Below are 19,998 nucleotides of genomic sequence, written 5' to 3'. Positions count from 1 at the left end.
TTACTGTACCAATATAGCATATGAACCCGTTCCAATTAAAGCTAAGGATTATGTAAAATATAAATTAGAGAACTCCAAAGAAGGTAAGAAACAAAACTAGCTTGACAATTCAACATGTACGAAAAGGGCGGTGCTCCTGTCAAAAGATGATGCATTGTAAGAATTTACAAAGAAATGGAAAGAACAATTTATTCTTAAGAAAATATTGACAATGAAGCATGTCTCAACACTTCCAGAGAAATATTTCAGACAGGTAATAGCACTGGGACTTAGACAACTTATTATGCAGAGATGATTAGGTACCATTAGTAGTTATTAGCTAAGCAGCTGTCATCTTCCTCCCATCACAGAGTTAACATTTATGGTGACATATACTCATTTATTTGAAGAGCAAAGAATTAAGAAAACTACCGATTGTCATAATCCTTTGTAAAAGCCAACCTGAACAGCTGCTTACAAATAACTGAATATTTATAAAGCTATTTACTTACTACTTTCATGTTTCCTTTAGCAGGCATGATGTGAATGTTCAAAAAGGGGAGGCTCAACAATATGAGCTTCCCTCAAATTTAGCAGGCCCAAATTCAAGGGAAAGGAAGTCTTCCCCACTCTTGAGTAGGCCTACTTCAAAGTGGGGCTCACAACCCACCTCCACTAGAAACTGGAATTTTAGAGTTGCCTCTCCAGTTTCATGGAATCAGTTACCAGAAAAAATTAGGCAGACACCTAGTATATTGATATTTAGGTAACTACTGAAGTCAATTTTTGTTTAAGGTTTTCTCTGAAGTGTGAGCCAATCATTTCATGGAATATTAATTGCACATTTGCAAATATGGTTTAAATTGTTTTTAAGAGTCTGCATCTTTTGTAATTTAACTCTTATTATCTTAATGTACATTATGTTGATAGCTTCCGGCAGTAAAGTGGTTTATCAATCTGTAAAATAAATAAATAAAATAATGCTGCATATATTCATCTCCTTCAGCCTTGCATGGCCATCCAGGCAACACATTGCAAACTGTAAACCACAAAGGTAACATTACTAAATGTATATATAACGACACTGATGCACCTGAGGAGCAGATAACAAAAGCATTGCATTGCATTTTTCGTACCGTGGAAGGAGTGATCAACGATAATAGATTGGTGACTGAGAGGAAGATAATGGAGTAGCTAGGTGAATGATGTATTTGTGTGTATTGGCAGATGTGTGTTAGATGTGGGACTAGATTGGAATGAGTGGTATTGGAGGAGGAGGAGCTACTACACGATTTGTATAGATCCACAACAGAATTTGAGTGTGGGCATGGTGTTAGTGCGGTGAGTGTAGTATATTGTGAGTCAATATATGACTAGGAAAGAGGATGGCTGAAGGAGGAAGGGATCATTGACTCTTGAGATGTTTTCACAATGTTTTGTGTTTTTGTTTAGGGGGGATTTGATTGTTTTATATTGCGTTGCATTGCATTGTGGTTTTTCAGTTTTGATCGCTATTTTGGAAGCCACTTAGAGACTTAGTATTAAATGATAAATAAGTTTAGGAAATAAACAAAACTGTATACGGATAGGTGTGGATTTAATTTTTTTCCCTTTTTAACATTTTACAATGTTTTATCACAGGCAGTCCAGCAATTCTTTTATTGACCATTCCAGCATTACAGAATACCACAGTTGTTTATGGAATGGTAAGCAGAGCTTAGAGGTGGTCTGTTACTGTGCATTCAGATACCTTTGAACCAAATATAAAGATCATGATCCCAAAAATGATCTTTGTTCTGGCAGCGGAAGCACCAGCCACTGCCACCAATGCTTGTTTATGGCAAAATTCCTTTTGGATTTTCATTTTTAGGAACATGCTTAGCATTTGAGAAGGGGTTGTGAATAAAATCAGAGAAAGAAGGAACCCAACGCTACGGATGATTCACATTAAGCATACTGTTTGGGCAGCCAACTGCTGTAATACGTAGGCATTTCTGGACATCTCTCACCCCAGGTGGAAAAAAAACAGTGGCAAAAGATCTCACACCTAATTAAGCCTACACTTCCCACGAGCCAACTGATTAAATTGCACTGTTTGCGTCAAGTTTTATTGGCTTAAAGTTCTGCCCTGCAACTAGCAGACCAAAAAATACAATAATAAAATAAAAGAGAACAACAACTACCAGACTTTTAGAAGACATCTGAAGGCAGCCCTGTTTAGGGAAGCTTTTAATGTTTGATGTATCACAGTATTTTAATATTCTTTTGGAAGCCGCCCAGAGTGGCTGGGGAAACCCAGCCAGATGGGCGGGGTATAAATAATAAATTATTATTATTATTATTATTATTATTATTATTATTATTATTATTATTATTATAAAATTGTGGGGGGAATTGCTAAGGAAAAGGAAACAATAGCCTGGGCAAAACCTACATTCAATCTAAGCTCTATGTGAACTTACGATTAGGTGGCCAACCTAGCAGTACTTTGATGGCACTTATAAAACTGATCATCTTAAACAAGCCTCTTTATATGCTAGCTCAAAAAGTACTTTAAAGGAGACTGGAGACTGGTTACATCTTGATGGCAGAAAGAACGACATGACATTTCCAAGTACCAATATTGTGAGCTCTTTGCTAATAGCAGTTTTGTTGAGCTATTGTTCCTCTAGGGCTTTGTAACTAGTTGTCAAGTGTAAGACCCAGGAGAAACACAACCCAGGCAAAAGTGAGGTTTCAATAGCATGAATTTGAGCATGAATATTTGCAAGAGTGGGGTCTATGCAAGTCATAGGAACAACTATGAAGAGACCTTGTGGTCCCATCTCTTTTACTCTTCTATAGCCTGATGGAATATTCAGCTGCTTGCAGGAGCTGCCTGACTTAGTTTTCAACAGAATTAACTCGTTGCTGTTCGGAATCACAGTGCAATCCTATGCATGCTTACTCATAAGCAAGTCTTACTGAATTCAGCGTGTCCTCAGGCAAGCCGACACGGAAGTGCAGCTTCAATCTCTTTGGCATCTAAGAATAAGACCCATTTTAAGTTTCCAAATCCAAAGTGACAGATGTCCTTGTAAATCCCATATGAGGAATGTGTTGCTAGGTTTTCCCCCTCTACCCAAATACTTGGGGATTTCATAGATTCGTAGTTTCGGTAACTAATAAATGTTGACACTGAAGGCTAAACCACCTCTGAATATCTAACAATTTCAATCCTCGTGGCAAGGTCACTGCAAAGACCTCAGATGTCTGCAATCTCCTGCTGTGCCAGGAATCCTAGCTGAACTATTCTATGTGACAGGAGCACTAATAACAGCACCTTTCCCCCTTCCAGTGAGCTAAGGAAGGCTGATAGCACATAACATTTATCTGACTTGATTAAGCCTAAGATCCCAAGTATAATGCTTTGAACTGTGCAAAGTCTGGGAGCAGAACCAGGCCTGACACAATACAACATAATAATAGGAAGCATACATAACACGCAAAACTATCTGGAAAACACAGAGCATATTCAAGTGTCTTCCAAAAACTGAAAAAGTAATAAAACATCTTGTGATGAGTACAGCAACACGATTGCCTCTATACTGATTTTCTAACAATTCATTCACCACCACCTTGTAAAAATAGCTTCCTAGAATGAAATGCTATAGTTGTTTCCACATTACTGAGGTTATGCTATCCACAATTAACATAACCATTAGCAATATTAAGGGCAGACTTTGTGGTGGAAGGCCTTGAAGGTGTCCAACAACTTGCAGAGCTGCTGCAACATCCTTCAGTTTCTGTTCTTGTCTGGGTAGGGAAGGCTTTAATTGCTGGCTTCTTCTCATTCTTTTCTTTTTAAAATTAACAGAACTCTTGCCAAAAAATAAAATGAAGAAGAAAATATTCATAGGCGATCCAAATGCAGAACTGGGAGATGCAATATTAGAGGACCCCCAATCCTGCAATAAACCAGCTTCACAAACAGGAACAGAAGCCTGGGAATTAAATGGAACTAATATACCTGAAACCAGTGCCCCATAGCAGGCACCCAGAGCCTCTGAGGAACCATCCCAACTACACAGGTCCACCCAATTACCTGGTCCTTTTTGCCAAAGATGATGAGTAGTTCCCAAGAAATCACAGTGAATGGAAGCTGTGATGGATCCTAAGCCCAGAGCACTGCTCCTCTAATAGGTCACTTCTCACCAAGGGTAAAAGGGAGTTCACTTCAGACACTGGAGCCTAGATAATTATATAAATGGCTCGGTTTCGTCCTGGCTGAGGTCAGAACTATCCATAAACTTGCCAACAGGTATCCTGTATTCTGCTACTAGTTTTCTCCCAATAGCTGTTCTCTCCAGCTGCCCTTTAGCAGTTCATCCACCAGCTAGTTGCCGCTTCCTGTGGCCTTTGTTGTTGTTTAGTCATTTAGTCGTGTTGCCTAGTACCTGCCCAATGTGGGTCATCCATCAGTCCCCATGAGCCTCTCATGGACAAGGTGGGATACTGATCCATCTTCCTTCCTTCCTTCCTTCCTTCCTTCCTTCCTTCCTTCCTTCCTTCCTCAGCCCTCTCCAGCTTCTGTCCCACTCCATGCAGCAGGCATAATGATGCCTCTTACCTCAGAAGCTCTTGTGATACATTTTCCTTTCCCTGAACACGGAAGGTCATCTGACGGGCTTTCTCCTGCCAAGCATGTGCTGACTTTTACTATCACAGTCAAGCGTAAAGCCACAATGCATTTGGCGACGGAATCATTCACAAAACCTAAGGAAAAGAGACCAAATACATTATTATTAAAATACTGTGATTTATTTTTATTTATTTTTTAAAATAATAATAACTTGCCAAATCATTGTCATGTGACTAGACCAGGAAGACCAGACATGGGGGAGACATGTGTTTAAGATGCCGTGTAGGTACAGGGGAAATGTTAATTCCCTGCACCATGACACAAGCAGGGGCCTCCAATGGCTGCTTTTACCGGGCTTTGAGATGGTACCTCGTAGAGCTCAGTGCATGCATGTTACACCCTGGAGAGCTACTGCCACACAGTGTAGACAATACTAGATGAACTAATAGTCTGACTCAGTATAAAGCAGTTTTCTATCTTTCTACGATCCCTGTTGATTAGGTCCAAGCTCTCTTATACCAGCAAATGCGAAATGTGTGCTTAGAAGTTACACTAGTAGAAAGCTGAGGTGGTGAATGCCAGGGAATATGACACACACACACACCCCTCAAGAAAGAGGGTCGCTGATAAACAAGAGGGATGTTTGGTGGAACCCTAGAAGTTTACAGAAGTATAAATATTCCTCATATACACACAGTAACAGGCCAATGAAGACCAAGCACACTTGGTCTTGGGGGGGTTGGGGTGGGAAGGGGGGGGACTGTGGATTGCCCTGTGTGAGGTGAATGGCTCCTCGAACAGAAATCAAGATGAGTTAGAAGCGAGAATACACACATTTTGCAATGTGTTACACTGCGACTTGGAACAGCACATCAGTTGTGCTGCGACAGTACAACTCTTAAAAGCCCACGATGGCATGATGTCAGTAGCCATGCTGAGAAAAACAATCATGCTGCTTATACTGAATATGTTTTCTTTGCTCTCTCCTCTTTCTGTGTACATTTAAAGAAAACCAAGTGCGGAATTTGCAACTCTGTTGCTCATGCTGTTTTTCCTCACCTGAAGCTATAACCTATTTGCAACATGACTCTTGGCAGTGCTGAATACCGCCGAAATGCATATGAGATTAAGTTTTCTCTCAGACTTAACAGCCAGTGCTCTAAGGAAACAAATGTTCCATTTTTATGCAAATCACCACAACTACGGAAAAGTGTGAGACAGAAAAATATATAAGATGGATTTTTCCCCCCTCCTGAGGCATTTGAATGAGGGGAGGGGGGAACCCTAGCTTCCCTTCTAAATTTAATCCTAATGTTGCTTTTGTCCCAAAAAAATAACATTTGTAAGGTAAAACAAAAAAAATTCCTTCCAGTAGCACCTTAAAAGACCAACTAAGTTAGTTCTTGGTATGAGCTTTCGTGTGCATGCACACTTCTTCAGATACACATTCAGAAGTGTGCATGCACACGAAAAGTGCACACTTCAGAAGTGTGCATGCACACGAAAGCTCATACCAAGAACTAACTTAGTTGGTCTTTAAGGTGCTACTGGAAGGAATTTTTTTTGTTTTGACTATGGCAGACCAACACGGCTACCTATCTGTATTTGTAAGGTAAGTAGAACTAATCCTGAACCCCCCGTTATTCTTGAACTTTTCTAATGGGAAATGCACTTCCATTTTTAATGAGTTAGACCATATTTTCTCAGATGTTTCAACTTCTTGGGAAATTCTGCTCCGTAACTGGAATATTGTATTTGCTGTGGTGCCTGTAATGCATAAGTAGCACAATATATAGCCATATCCTAGGACAAGGAGAAGGATAAATGAGCAGGCAGGCTTCCGAGTGCACCATGGCTGCTTAAATTTATGATTTGGTGTCAGGGTATGGGTACTGAATTCTAAGAAATCTGGGAGGGACCTGCCCTTCTAGATAAGATGGCTGAAAGTTCCCTCTCCCCCATCCCCTCTCAGTTTTTAAATGGGGGGTGGGGAAGCTTTGCCACCACTTCAAGAGGTAGCTTGGCTGTCCTCAGCAACCCAGCAGCATTTAATTTTTAATTTAGAACACAATGCCCAAAGGGAACATCACAAGTCATGATACAGATTCACTCCCATGGCGTGTGTGTGTGTGTGTGTGTGTGTGTGTGTGTGTGTGTGTGTGTGTGTAGTGGGAATAGAAGGCTGCCCACAATGGCAATTCATTTAACTGAAAAAAGAAGCTAATACATCTTACTTTCCATGACATGCTTACTTCTGCGCCTGACTCACTTAATAAAGCAACTATTTGCTTTATTAACTTTGCAGTTAATGCCCCGTTGAATTCAACAAATAAATGCCATTCGCACACTTTCTCTTTTTTATCTGCCTCTATCATTTATCCTAAGACCGTTTACTGCAAAACTAGCCTAGAGCGCATTGCCAGGGGGAATGTTCATGAGTTATTAGTATGAGATTCTTTGCATTACTAAGGACCTTAAATGTGACCTACAAAATAATTCTCATTGCTAAAACTCTATACATAGGCCCTGATCCAACTGTATGTGCTGGCTGCACACTTGCAGTCCATGGGACTTTTGAGAGTCCCATGGACTGCAAGAAGATCAAACCTCTCCATTCTGAAGGAAATCAGCCCTGAGTGCTCACTGGAAGGACAGATCATGAAGCTGAGGCTCCAAGACTTTGGCCACCTCATGAGAAGAGAAGACTCCCTGGAAAAGACCCTGATGTTGGGAAAGATTGAGGGCACAAGGAGAAGGGGACGACAGAGGATGAGATGGTTGGACAGTGTTCTCGAAGCTACGAACATGAATTTGATCAAACTGCGGGAGGCAGTGGAAGACAGGAGTGCCTGGCGTACTCTGGTCCATGGGGTCACGAAGAGTCGGACACGACTAAACGACTACAAGCACACTTGTGATTGAGTCTATCGGATTTTGAGGAGGAGGGATGGGGAAGGAAATATAGCCACCCTCCCTTAGACAGAACCAGAGTGGAAGAGATTTTACAACTTGATAGTCCCAAGCTATATTGGGAACTCCCATACCTCATCTAATATTTTATATATCATGTTTGCTGCTACTACAAAAATAATAAAAAATTAGCAGCAGTTTCTGCCTGTGTGAGTGATAATGAAGATTTGGAACTATATGTCATCAGTACATTTTTACCAACTTTGTCTGGTTTGCCAGCTACAGTCATTTCTGGACAGGGATAACTTGACCTCTGTTGTCCATGCATTGGTAGCTTCAAGGCTGGATTACTGCAATGCACTCTATGTGGGACCTATGTTCGGACATTCCAGCTAATGCAGAATAGAGTGGCTAGACTGCTGATGGATTCACACAGTTGGCAACATGTGACACTATTGTTAAAACATTTGCACTGTCTACCCATCTACTACTAAGTCAAAGTCAAGGTCCTTGTATTGATTCACAAAGCCCTGAGCAACTTAGGTCCAGGGTATCTTCAGTGTCTCCCAAGCCTTTATATCCTAGCTTGATCACTGAGGTCATCTGCAGGAGCACCATTGCTCGTCCCACAAGTTGGCATGGCTCATTTACTAACAACAAGAAACTGGGCCTTTCTTTCACCAGCCTGGTCTGCAAATTGAGATAATGATGATGATGATCTGGCTGGGCAGCTTCTATCAGAACACTAAAAACAGAATAAAACTTCAAACATTAAAAACTTCCCTAAACAGGGCTGCCTTTAGAGGTCTTCTGAAAGTCAGATGTTTCCTTGACATCTGTTGAGAGGGCGTTCCACAGGGTATGCGCCACTACCGAGAAGGCCCTCTGACTGGTTCTCTGTAACCTCACTTCTCGCAGTGAGGGAACCACCAGAAGGCCCTCGGAGGTGGACCTCAGTGTTAGGAAGCCATCTTCTATTTTAACCTTTAAGCACCTGTTGAAAGCTTTCCTATGCCGCAAAGCTTATGATGGCAATTAAGAACATATCCTTTTATAATATAATCTCTGATTTTAAACATATGTTTTTTATTGTATGGTTTTATGTATGGTTATTGTGTACTGCTTTAATGTTTTTATGAATAGAGGTATGTAAATATTTGTTATAAATAGTAAATAACCAGACCCAGCCTGTCTTGCTTTCAGCAAGTCAAGCTATTGGTCCATTTCTGAAGTATCATCTCAGTGGCTTGCCAGAATTTCAGACAGGGTTTTTTTCCACCCATACCTTGAAATTCCAAAAACCTCATATAAGACCTTCAGCATGCAAGAATGCACTCTTCCATTGAGTTGTGGCTGCTCCCAAACCCTTGTTAAGCACAATTCCTATTTCTCTTATAGAGCTATTCACATATAGCTCTGCAGACGCATAGTTTGTCCAGTGCAAAACTGTTTGCAATCTTCCATCTAGCTAGGGATATGTGCACCGATCACCACCAGATTGTGACAACGTATTACTATGACTTACTGAACTGAAACAAGCTACCTCATCTGAAGATGTGTGTAGCCAGATACATATCTTTAAAACTTGAAGCACTGCATAGTCATAACTATGGTTTTTGACAGCCTAATCTTCTGATAAGGGGTTATTCAGGTGTTGTTCAAAATATACTTCATTCTGACAAAAAGTTCCAAGATCAAGCAACGGGTGTCAGTTTTGCATAGGGAGGAAAGAAAGCAAAAAAAGCTGTAATTAAGTTGTGACAGTGTGCAGATGCCACCAGGTTGTTCATGAGTACCGCTGAGGAAGAACTTATTTGAAATGTGTTGGGCTCAATCTTAAAACTAATAATAACCTTGTTCACGTTTGTGGTCTCCTTCCTTCTTTTCCTAAGTTCACAGGTAGCCTAGCTGGGTTATGTGCACATGTTCACGCTGCATGACCAGATCAGAAGATGCTTGCTGGTAATTTCTAGATGTAGTACATTATTTCCTACACAGATACTATTTGTGCACTGAATCACTTGATTGGCTAATTACCATCTTGGCGCAGACGCCTGTTGGATTTCTTGCAGTGGTGTTTGAGCATCTTTAAGCAATTGCTAATTTAGTTAATTAGATACCAAGAGGCACTACTAAAGCAAATAATTTACTTCCTTGAATGGTTTGTGTTTGGCACACGAGAATTATTTGGAAGAACTTGCAAAAGAGTTATCAGACTGAAAAGGTTAAATTTTGCAGCAATAGATTAGAAAGTAGATGATGTAGGCCAATGATCAAAGAAAAAACTGCATTAATCTCTTGCATCTTCCTCATTTCAATGAGGGAAAAGATTAAAAGTAGCTAATAAAATCTGTTCCTACACAATCAACTAATTACTGTTAGAATCTTGCAAAATGCTTTTCAAAACTCATTTGTGCTAAGGAAAAATATATGTTTTTTCATTCATTGCCATCTTTATGTGCGTTTTTTGGAAGAGGGCAGAGATATGAGGTGGGGAATCCAATCCAAAACTGTAGAGCAATTGCATTCTTATATGGTCAGAGGGTTGTGTTCCTGAATAAGGTTATGCTATTCCTGGACATTAAAAGATACCATGAGCTCCTATGCTGAAAGGTTGCTCTAGTTCTCTGCCGTATGAGAGGTTCTGCAGCCGCCTTCTTCCCCCTTTGCTGATGTGTGCATAACTCCATACTGCATACTGCAGCATTCAAAGGAGGATAAAGGAACAGAGAGGGAGCCACAATAGGCTGAGATTAAGGTATAGTATGAACCCATAACCTGAACTCATTTTCGACAACACAGACTACCAGAGCAACCATGACCTTCATAGCTAATACTACAGGTATGCTGACTTTTGATAGTCAGACAAAATAGCTACAGTTTCCTCTTAGGAGTTCACTTATCTGTTGGAGTAAAAGGTACACAGGCACTGCAAATTAGGTACACAGGTTCCAAGCTTTGGAACAAACTTCAAATTCCAAAGGTAGCACCCCCCCAGGCCAAGAGTCAGAAGAAGACCACCCTCATAACCTGCAGTAGAGCTGGACAAACCAATGTGTTTCTGGCCCGTGTCACTTTCACAAATAAAAACTGATATGGGAGAGAAAGGATTTAAGAAAGAAAACATGGTTTTTTTAAAAAGCACCTTAAACTGGCATAAACATAAATAACTTGGATTTGTAACTTCAGATGATGCACCTTGTCTGTAAGGAACGCTCAAGGAATTCAGCCTACAGCCATTTGATGACAGCTAGTGCTGGTTTTGTTTTGTTTTTTAATTGCTTTAGTGTATACAGTGGTACAGTGGAGGTCTGTTCTTAACCAGAAACTGTTCTTAACCTGAAGCACCAGTTTAGCTAATGGGGCCTCCTGCTGCTGCCTCGCTGCCGGAGTACAATTTCTGTTCTCATCCTGAAGCAAAGTTCTTAATCTGAAGCACTATTTCTGGGTTAGCGGAGTCTGTAACCTGAAGCGTAAGTAGCCTGAAGCGTATGTAACCTGAGGTACCACTGTACTTATTTTAATTTGTATTGAAATCCATCCTGAGCAGATCAGAAGGTGGGATATGAAATCTACAGTGTTATCAAAACTCACCAATGAAATAGTTGTTTCCTAACACAAGCATTTCCTCTGTCAGGACGAGTCCGCCCATTGCTTGCAGAAGAGTGACACTTGTGGCATCTATAAGCGAGCACTGCTTGAATCTTTCTGTTGTGACCTTCCATAACAAGATAAGGGAAGCTGTGGCATCTTGTCTTATGCTAAAGAGAGGAGAAGAAGAGTCAAAACACTAAACAAAACACATGGATTTTTTTTTTTTAAAGGTCTGAGCTTATAGTATATCACTCAATAATATAAAAAGGCAATAATGATCCAGAATCAAAAGATGGCTAACTTGATGCAACAAGTATTTGTAACGTATTTCCCCAAGCATTTGACTCCTGAAAGAGGTCAGGATGAAAACCAAAGGAAACATTAACAGAGCAATCGACCTACTTGGAGGCAGGAGAAAGATCTACAGAGGAGTCGCTGCTGCCTCCAAATCTTTGCTTGCTGATAGGGTGGTGAACCACCCAGTTTATTCCTTTGTTTATGTTTCTTCCTGTTCCAGCCAATGGAAGGGAATTAACTAGACCAGCTATAACCTTAGGCCCATTTGTGTGGGCATTGGACTATTTAAAAAGTCCACCCCAGGAAGGTTTCTTTCAACAGAGAGAGTGAGTGAGTGGTTAGAGTGCTGGACTAGCTAGGAAAGCAGGGTTCATATCCCCACTCAGCCAGGAAGCTCATTGGGCAATTTTGGGCCCATCACTGTCTCTCACCCTAACCTACCACACAGGGTTCTTGGATGTTGGAAGCGGTTGGATGCTTTAAGCTGCCCTGAGCTCCTCTGAAGAAGACTGAGAAATAAGTGTAATAAACAAATGAATGAATGAGTGAGGTCCTACTGGTAAATAGAGGTAAAGGAGCTGAATGAAGAAACAGCATAAGGAGCTAAAGCAAAGGCTGACAGAAGAGGGAGACAATGGGAGATAATCTGAGAATTAGTACCAAACTACATGTTCCATCGTTCACACTTCAACTGGATCAGGGTCCAGCTGCAAAGTGCCCCCGGGCAGCTTCTACTTTCCCCAAAAGGTGCTATCTGCAGTAAACCAAACCTCTAGGGGCAGATTACACAGGAAGGGCCACAGCTCAATGGTACAGCATCAGTTCTGCATGCAGAAGCTCCAAGGTCCAGTTCCCAGAATCTCCAGGTAAGGGCTGGGAGAGAATCCTGTCTGAAACCCTGGAGAACCACTGCCAGTCAATGTAGACAGTCTCACACTGTACTGTGTATAGTAAAATGTGGATAATCAACATGCAACTCAACTGTTGCTGGACCACATTCCAGTTTAAGGCCTTGCGGCTGTTTATTTCTTCAAAATAGTTGAAGTGCGCTCTTTAAAAGCGGCATGGATGATGTAACATGTATTCTGGCCTTCAGAATCTTCAGGGGAAAGAGGCAGCAAAGGCCTGGACGATGAAGGAAAAGGCCGGGAGGCAGGTTTCAACCAATGCGGCAGCTAACATATTGAGTCCTGAAAGTGCAACAGGGCTTCACCTTCCTCCCTATCCCACCCTACCTCCAAATTGGATCGAGGAAGTCAAAAGAAGCCCTGGAACAGCACTCAGGAGGAAGCAGCAAGGCTTGCACCAACAGAGAGATCTCCTTAGCGCTACAATGAATTCCACGCGCCAAGTAGAAAGAAGGGGAGAATCTGGGAGAAGTCACATCAGGCTAAGTACAGAAGGACCGTATGCTATTTTTAGGAAATTAATGAATAAGTTAAGGAAGCTTTGGAAGTATGAGGACTGTAGGCAAGAGAGCCGGAGAGGAAGGAAGGAGGGCTAAATTTGACAAATGTTTCCTTTTAAGTCCCTAGTTGTCAATTAATAATTAATTAATTACTTTCTGAGGAGCACAGAAAAATTAATGGCCCATCTTTTCCGGAGTAGCAATAGTATGCCACAGTAATATCCACAGTCACTCAATCACAGCAGATTAAGAACACAGCTTTAATTAAAATCATACTGTTTTGGCTTGAATGCAAATATTTAGAGTTTATGGGGTTTTTTTATAAAAAGCAATCGCTCTTCATCTGCATTGTTGTTAGGTTTCCTGAAGGTCAAATTTCTCACTTGTGAAAAGAATGTTATGGCTTTTCATCATTCTTCCCTCTCCAAACTGATCGTTCTTTCATCACCCATCGGCCTTTTTACACCAAGTGGGCTTTGTAGACATTCTTGATCAAATCATTCCCCTCAGTTTCAATGGGTCTCTGTCTCTTTCACTTCACCTTCCTCCTCTACTTTTTCCACAACAATGAGTGCATCAATGAGTATTTTGGAAGGTTCTGTTGCAAACACAGTTAGAATTAAGAGGTGGGACAAGTACTCAAGAAGCAGAAGCTATAAAAGGTGAAATCCACCACATCAAATTGGCAGGACTTAATTCAAGTAGGATCCAGCCACTTCAAGCAAATTCTAACAGTGCACCTTGCCTCCATCACCTTTTCCCCCTTCCCAAACCAAACAAAACAAACAAAAACCCCTTACATTGGGAAAGGGGGGGACAGATGGCAGAGTTCTTCATGCACAGTGTCCTTTACTGATGGGTATTCATGGGACTTGATGCCCTCTTCTTTTCCCTCTTTTGGTTGACTACAAATCCCATAACCTCTAGCTAGAAATGAGGCCTTCTGTAACCTGTTCATCTCCTTTCCTCTTAAAGAAGTGGAACATGTAATTTGCAGATGAGAAGGGGCCCCTCAAAGACATCCATTCATTCACTGTGTTTAACTCCCACTTTTTTTTCCTAAGGAGATCGTGGTTCTCCTCCTCCTCCTCCTCCTCCTCCTCCTCCTTGTTTAATCCTCAAAATAAACCCTGTGAGGTAGGTTAGGCTGAGAGGCAGTGACTAGCTCAAGGTCATCCAGTAAGCTTCATGGCCAAGTGGCAATTTGAACCCTGGTCTCACACGTTCTGGTCCAACGGTCTAACCACTACACCACACTGGCACTTTTCTGTCTGGAAGAGAGCCATCTGCTTTCTGTTACCACCATCCTCTTCCCTGGAAGTGAGAATCTTCTGACTTCAGCAAGAGGGAGGATAGCAGGGACAAGGGAGTATCAACAATTATTTTTAGTATTTAATTTTAGCAATTTAGTCTGGGGGGGAGCAAGGAGTCTTCTATTATCAGTTACATCAGAGATACCACGAAGCATGCTCCCTAAATTTCTATGAATTTTCTTGTTACCTCCAACATATCCTTATCTTGCAGTACTGATAGCAGTAGAACACTTGCTCATCCCCCCCACCTCAAAAATAAAGCAGGGTATTCAAGTGTTCTGATCAAACAATTTTAAAAAACCCTGCTTGTTACCACTCCTGGATAAAACACCTGAGATTAATGAGTTCGACAATGAAAATTGCTTTAAGCATATCTGTATAATAAGTCTAAGGTGTAGCAATTTCTTACTTTATAGATGTATTCTGTGGAACTTCAAAAGAGATTAGGCGTCCCCCGCCAGAATTATTGGAGCTAGCATTGCCACAAGCCACATCAGGGATTATCTGGAAGGGGGGGAAAGAGTATTTATCAGGACTTTTCACATGCCCAATGCTATTTAAACAGTAAAAATAATACACAGAAAAACTGAAATTGGTATTCACCAACATAAACAAATCACACAAAGTCTTACAGTTTAAGAGAGTGATGGAGAACCTCCACCCCATGGGCCTAATTAGGTTTGCCAACCTTCCCAATTTGGCCAGCATGGCCATTAGGCCAGCCAATGCCCACCAGTCACTCACCTGATACCATGTGACTACAGACATGGGACAGATAAACCTGCAGCTGCAAAGGAACAAGTAGAAACCTTTCTGTGCATTCCCAGTTGTCCCTTGGCAATGCAGTGCACATTCATTAACAAATGAATGGAAGATACGGCTGAAAAGGAACAATCAGGAGCATGGTCTACCCCAACTTTTCCCTTTCAGATGTGACTTGCCTTTGATGCAGTTCAAAATTGTTGCCAAATGCCAATCATGTCAGCCCGTGTCTGACATATGCTCTCACAGGATTGACCTCGCCCAATTGTAAATGTGGCCTGCGGAGGACTGGTCACTTCTACATCTGCCCTGCTAACTGAAAGTGGCTCTCCACCTCTGGTCTAAGGGCCAAGATAGATGTGATGGAAACTGAGTGAATATAATTCCTCTCTCTCTCTCTCTCTCTCTCTCTCTCTCTCTCTCTCTGTCTCTCTGTCTCTCTCTGTGTCTCTCTCTCTCTCTCTCTCTCTCTGTGTGTGTGTGTGTGTGTGTCTAGATAGATATGGGAGAGCAGCAGGTTTTAATTACCTACAGGAAACTACTATTTTCACCTGAAATATTACCTTAAAAAAAAAGAATGTCTGAAGTTCTGTGCTTTAACAGATTGCCTTTAAACTTTAACTTTGCCTTTATAAGGTATCAGTCAGTCCTTTAGAAAAGCATAAATGGATTTTCACATTGTAATACGCTAGATACCAAAGAGATTGCAGCACAGCCCTTTTAACAGCAGGTAATAGAAGCTCATGGGATTTCAGGAACTGTAGCAGGAACAGCTGATAGCATCTCTCAGCTATGCTTACTATCGCATAGAGTTTCAACAAATCACAGATAGCAATGCTCTGCCACCTGATCCCAGCAACAAAGAAGCCTGTTATCATTTTCCCAGCGACAGAAAGCTTTCTACCAGGGGGGGAAATGGAGCCAAGAGAACCTGCCAACGAAATAAATCCATGACCTATGAGTGCATCTCATTGCAAGGCAGGTTTTCAGGCAAAAGTCTGTTCCTCCGAACAGCACTGTATTTAGGGCATGCGGATGGTTCCCCCGCACAAGATCCATAATTGAGAAGATCCATTTGGGGACACAAAATTTTGACCTCGCACAGGGTGTCATGGACTGGTTGGATACAGAGGATGGCATGAGGAACCAACTGGGGAATCCCTAAGGAAAGAAGGCTCAGAGCCAGGGGACTGGTGGTGGGATGATGATAATGAGTGGTCAGAGGGAGAGAAGGGAGAAGGGAGAAGGGATAGCTCAGCTGGTTAGAGCACAGTGTGAATAACACCAAGGTTGTAGGTTCGATCCCCGTATGGGACAGCTGCATATTCCTGCATTGCAGGGAATTGGACTTGATCATCCTCAGGATCCCTTCCAACTCTACAATCTATGATTCTATGACTGGAAGGAGGTGTCGGGAATCTGAAGAGGTAACTGGGCTTAGTGAGTGGGTGGAAGGAATGTTTGTGGCAGAGAGAAGCCCAGAATCAGGGGCAGAAGCTGAAGCAGGAGAAGAGGGAGCCCAAGAGGCATGGGTGTCTCCCTCTCCTGCTGCAATGAGCTCCCCTCCCCCTGTCTCCCAGAACCAGGAGAGGCATAAAGAGGGCAGGGGAGAAGTTAGCTTCACACAGGAACCGTCTCAGAATGCTTGGGGGAAACCCTGGAGAGGAGGGGACCCTGTGGGGAGGCAAGGACCTTCAGTCTCAGCAACTGCTTCATGTCGGGCAAGACCTGCCAGAGATGCTGTGCTCATTAGGTCCGACACTACTGTGCAGAACCCATCCTTGCTAATAAAGAGCTAACGCCAACTTGCTTAGTGTGATTTACTGCTGGCTCACTCCTGTCTTGGGCACCATATTATGAAAGATTACCAAAGTCCCTGTCTACTCAAAAAACGATTTTACAAAACTAGCTGATCAATCAGATTGCAGGTGTAGTAGCAATATGGTACAGATTGTGGCGCCCAAAAACACATTTTCAAAAGTAGGAGGTGGCTTAGCTTTTGAAAAATGGGGGTGAGGGGACAGTACTTAGCTAATTGGGAGCCACTGCTCTATGCGGTATGGATAGGTTATACCAAGGGAGAGATTTAAGAATGGGGTAGGATAATTTCATTGGGCTTCCTTTAATTTGCTTTTTGAAAAACTTCTATACATACTGGACTCAAATCAGGTACAAGATCTTGGATATATATTGGACTTGAATCAGGTACAGGCCTTTACCATTACAATATGAATAACAATCAGAGCTGTGTGCATTTTCTGTAGGATGGCATTTTCTCTTTCCTTTGGTCCCAGTCACTCTCTTTGCACCCATGTGGCATTGTGAGCATTAAGTTGCTTGACTCCTAGCCCATCACTTGCTTAGCAAGACTCTGCACTTCATATAATGCAACAAAACATTCCAAGGAATTTATATATTCATAACTTAACAACCATTCGTTTGGTAGTGTCCTGGTCATTAAAATAAATTAATTAGAAGATGCTTTCTGTGCTACTTTCCAGACTCCTCACTCTTTCCATATGCAAAGTCATTTATAGGCAATTTCCCAAATGACTTGACATGTTTTTTTGTTGAAATAAAAGGTCTTACCTCTACTTCATTCCATTTTAGATCCACAACTTTCTGACCTTCCTTTGGCTCCCATGTAGGCAGCGTCACTGTTGCCTGCGACCGCGGCAAGACCATGTCAGGTTCAACAGTGGCCAATACTGGCCTGTTTTGGATTGGTGCCTCTGACTCTGTCCAGCCAGAGACGGGAGGACTGTAAAACGAGTGCTCACAGTTTGTACCTTCGTAGCCTTCATTACAAACACAGAGATATCCACCAGCGTTACTGCTGCAGTTGCCATGGTGACAGGGATTGCTGGCACATGGATCTGAAACAAACTGAAGAGAAACAATATAATGAATCAATTAATACCACAACATCAGCTTTGCATGTTCAACCACTAATGGTAGTTGACTAATACTCATTATGTAGCCTAAAGGACTTCAAAGGCTTTGCATTAGAGATTGCATATGGTTCTTTGTTCACACTTCAGTGAATCAGTTGCCATATTCTAGTGGGTGCCATAAGGCAAAGTAACAAACAAAGATTTGGCTAAGATAGGTAGGAAAGTCCTAAGAAAGGAATGCTGTGGAATCGTGTACTATTAGGAAGGTTTCAGTATCTAAAAATGTAGTGTGCTGGTTGTATGAACCAAAGGAAAAATCATCTAGGTATCCTTCCCTCTCGCTCTTGGCTGAGTTAACTGAGGGTCACAGCGATATTTCTGATATGACTCTACCCAGTCACTGATACTCTGCCCTCCACAGCCCCTAGTTACGGCCTTGCCTGGCGTGAAATTCAATAAATAAATAATGGCCTTGTGTTGCATTTCATTTTCAAAACTGGTGCTGATGAAACAATTGCTAAATTTCACATTTGTTTCTATGGAAAGAGCTGCTATGGTTTAAAAACCTATTTTAAAAAAAATAAAATAAAAGCTGTTTTTAGAGCTGAAAGGATAATAGACGTTGCTTGTACATTTAGCTGATTCATCTATGTTTTTACAGGTCATGAAGCCACTTGATCCCTCTTGTGGAATCAACACCAGTACACACTTCAAAAAAACCCTTCATCTATGTACTCCATTCTAAATAGTGTAGCAATTTCACTAGTAATGTTTAGAATATAGGGCACCATATCCCTAAGGAAGAGCTCTCAAAACACATTGGGACTAATTAACAAAGAAAGTGTTTTCAGTGCACCATTCTGCATCATCCCACCTATTTCTTTATTTTGGTACCTTCCCCCACTTTCTCCCATTGTGTAGGATCCACAAATATGTATCCTAATCTCTCTCTCTAAATCCATTCTCCATACTCACATCAAAGGTGAAAGCTTTCCCTTCTTTCAATCATTCTATCATCGCAAGGAATTTTTTGAAATAAATAAATGGAACTCTTGATGAATGAGCTTCAGTCAGCACAAGTATGTATTAGAAACCAAACAAAGTCTAATTCAACAGTTCAACATTGCAACTTTGCTTCTGTGTACATGAGATCTCTTTTAAGAGATCTAAAAGTTCAAATTTGCAATGTTCAAGCAGATGCCATTGTCTTTAATGTTCTGGAGACCATGTAATTACTATGCAGAAAACAAACAAACAAAAAATGTTAAAGGAGATCTAATCCAGATTTATGAAGATGGTTTGCTTCTGTCTTTTTATCATAATCCAGTAAGTACTTCAAGATGGTGTTGCTTTAGTTTTGTTAATAAAAAAAACCACAAAATCACAGTGAGCAGAAACAGGTTCGGTAATTTGCAGATAAATTCAGATTCAGGAAGTAGCAGCTTTCATCTCGTAAGCATGAAACTTTGTAAACTTCTATCATTAACATCCTTATGACGAGGCTTTTTGAACCAGGGCATTTCACAAGCCTTGATAAATAATATTTCAACAGAAATGCTAACATTAGGAAATATTATTCCTGGCTACGGAGCTTAAGAAAGAGGATAAGGAGAAAATAATTAAATTTTACAGAAAGAAAATGATCTGTTGGAATATGAAAAAAAAATGAATAATGTTATTTCTTCATGTAAGAGCTGCAGATCTTTACAGGGTACAATATGCTTAGGCAGTCCACCTAAAGCCTCCTCATAATAAGCTGTACTTCTCTCAAATATTACAGTTTCTGCCAATGCTGCGTAGTACAAGGCAGCCTCATTTCTGAGGATTTCTACCAGCTGCTATGCATCCCCTACCATCTCCATACTGCTTTTCCATCCTTCTTCCTTTGCATGTAGCACCCCAACGCTCCTCCAAAGTCACATGACCCAGCGTCCTGCTTTGACATGGCTGTGCATTAATCACATATTCCCCCGAGCAGTTTATTCTCAAGACAAATCAGTTATTAAGTAACAGCTGAATCATGCACAAGTCTCTATCCTACTTCCTGGATGGCTTCAAAAGAGGATTAGTCAAATTCACAGAGGATAAGACCACCAGTAGCTACTAGCCATGAGGGCTATGTTCTATCTCCATAGTCAGAGGCAGCAGGTCTCTGAATGCCTGTTATCACAAGCAGAGAGAGTATTGCTGCACTCAGGTCATGCTTAAAGGTAAAGGTAA

General features: G+C 41.4%; 1 protein-coding gene across 1 annotated transcript in view; it reads right to left on the bottom strand.

The window, feature by feature from the left end:
* The window catches only part of DNER (delta/notch like EGF repeat containing), a 112,684-nt gene that overhangs the window by 34,589 nt on the left and 58,097 nt on the right, over positions 1-19,998 (bottom strand). Inside the window, exons 2-5 of the mRNA XM_028731156.2 lie at positions 17,474-17,770; positions 14,532-14,626; positions 11,105-11,271; positions 4,589-4,734 (exon numbers count right to left, since the gene is read on the bottom strand). Coding sequence (XP_028586989.2) covers positions 4,589-4,734; positions 11,105-11,271; positions 14,532-14,626; positions 17,474-17,770 — 705 coding nt within the window. The remainder of the gene's footprint in view (positions 1-4,588; positions 4,735-11,104; positions 11,272-14,531; positions 14,627-17,473; positions 17,771-19,998) is intronic.

This window comes from Podarcis muralis, chromosome 6 (assembly GCF_964188315.1).
Source record: "Podarcis muralis chromosome 6, rPodMur119.hap1.1, whole genome shotgun sequence".
NCBI classification, from domain to species: domain Eukaryota; kingdom Metazoa; phylum Chordata; class Lepidosauria; order Squamata; family Lacertidae; genus Podarcis; species Podarcis muralis.
Note: the sequence above shows the minus strand (reverse complement) of the source record. Positions and strands in the feature narration are given on the sequence as shown.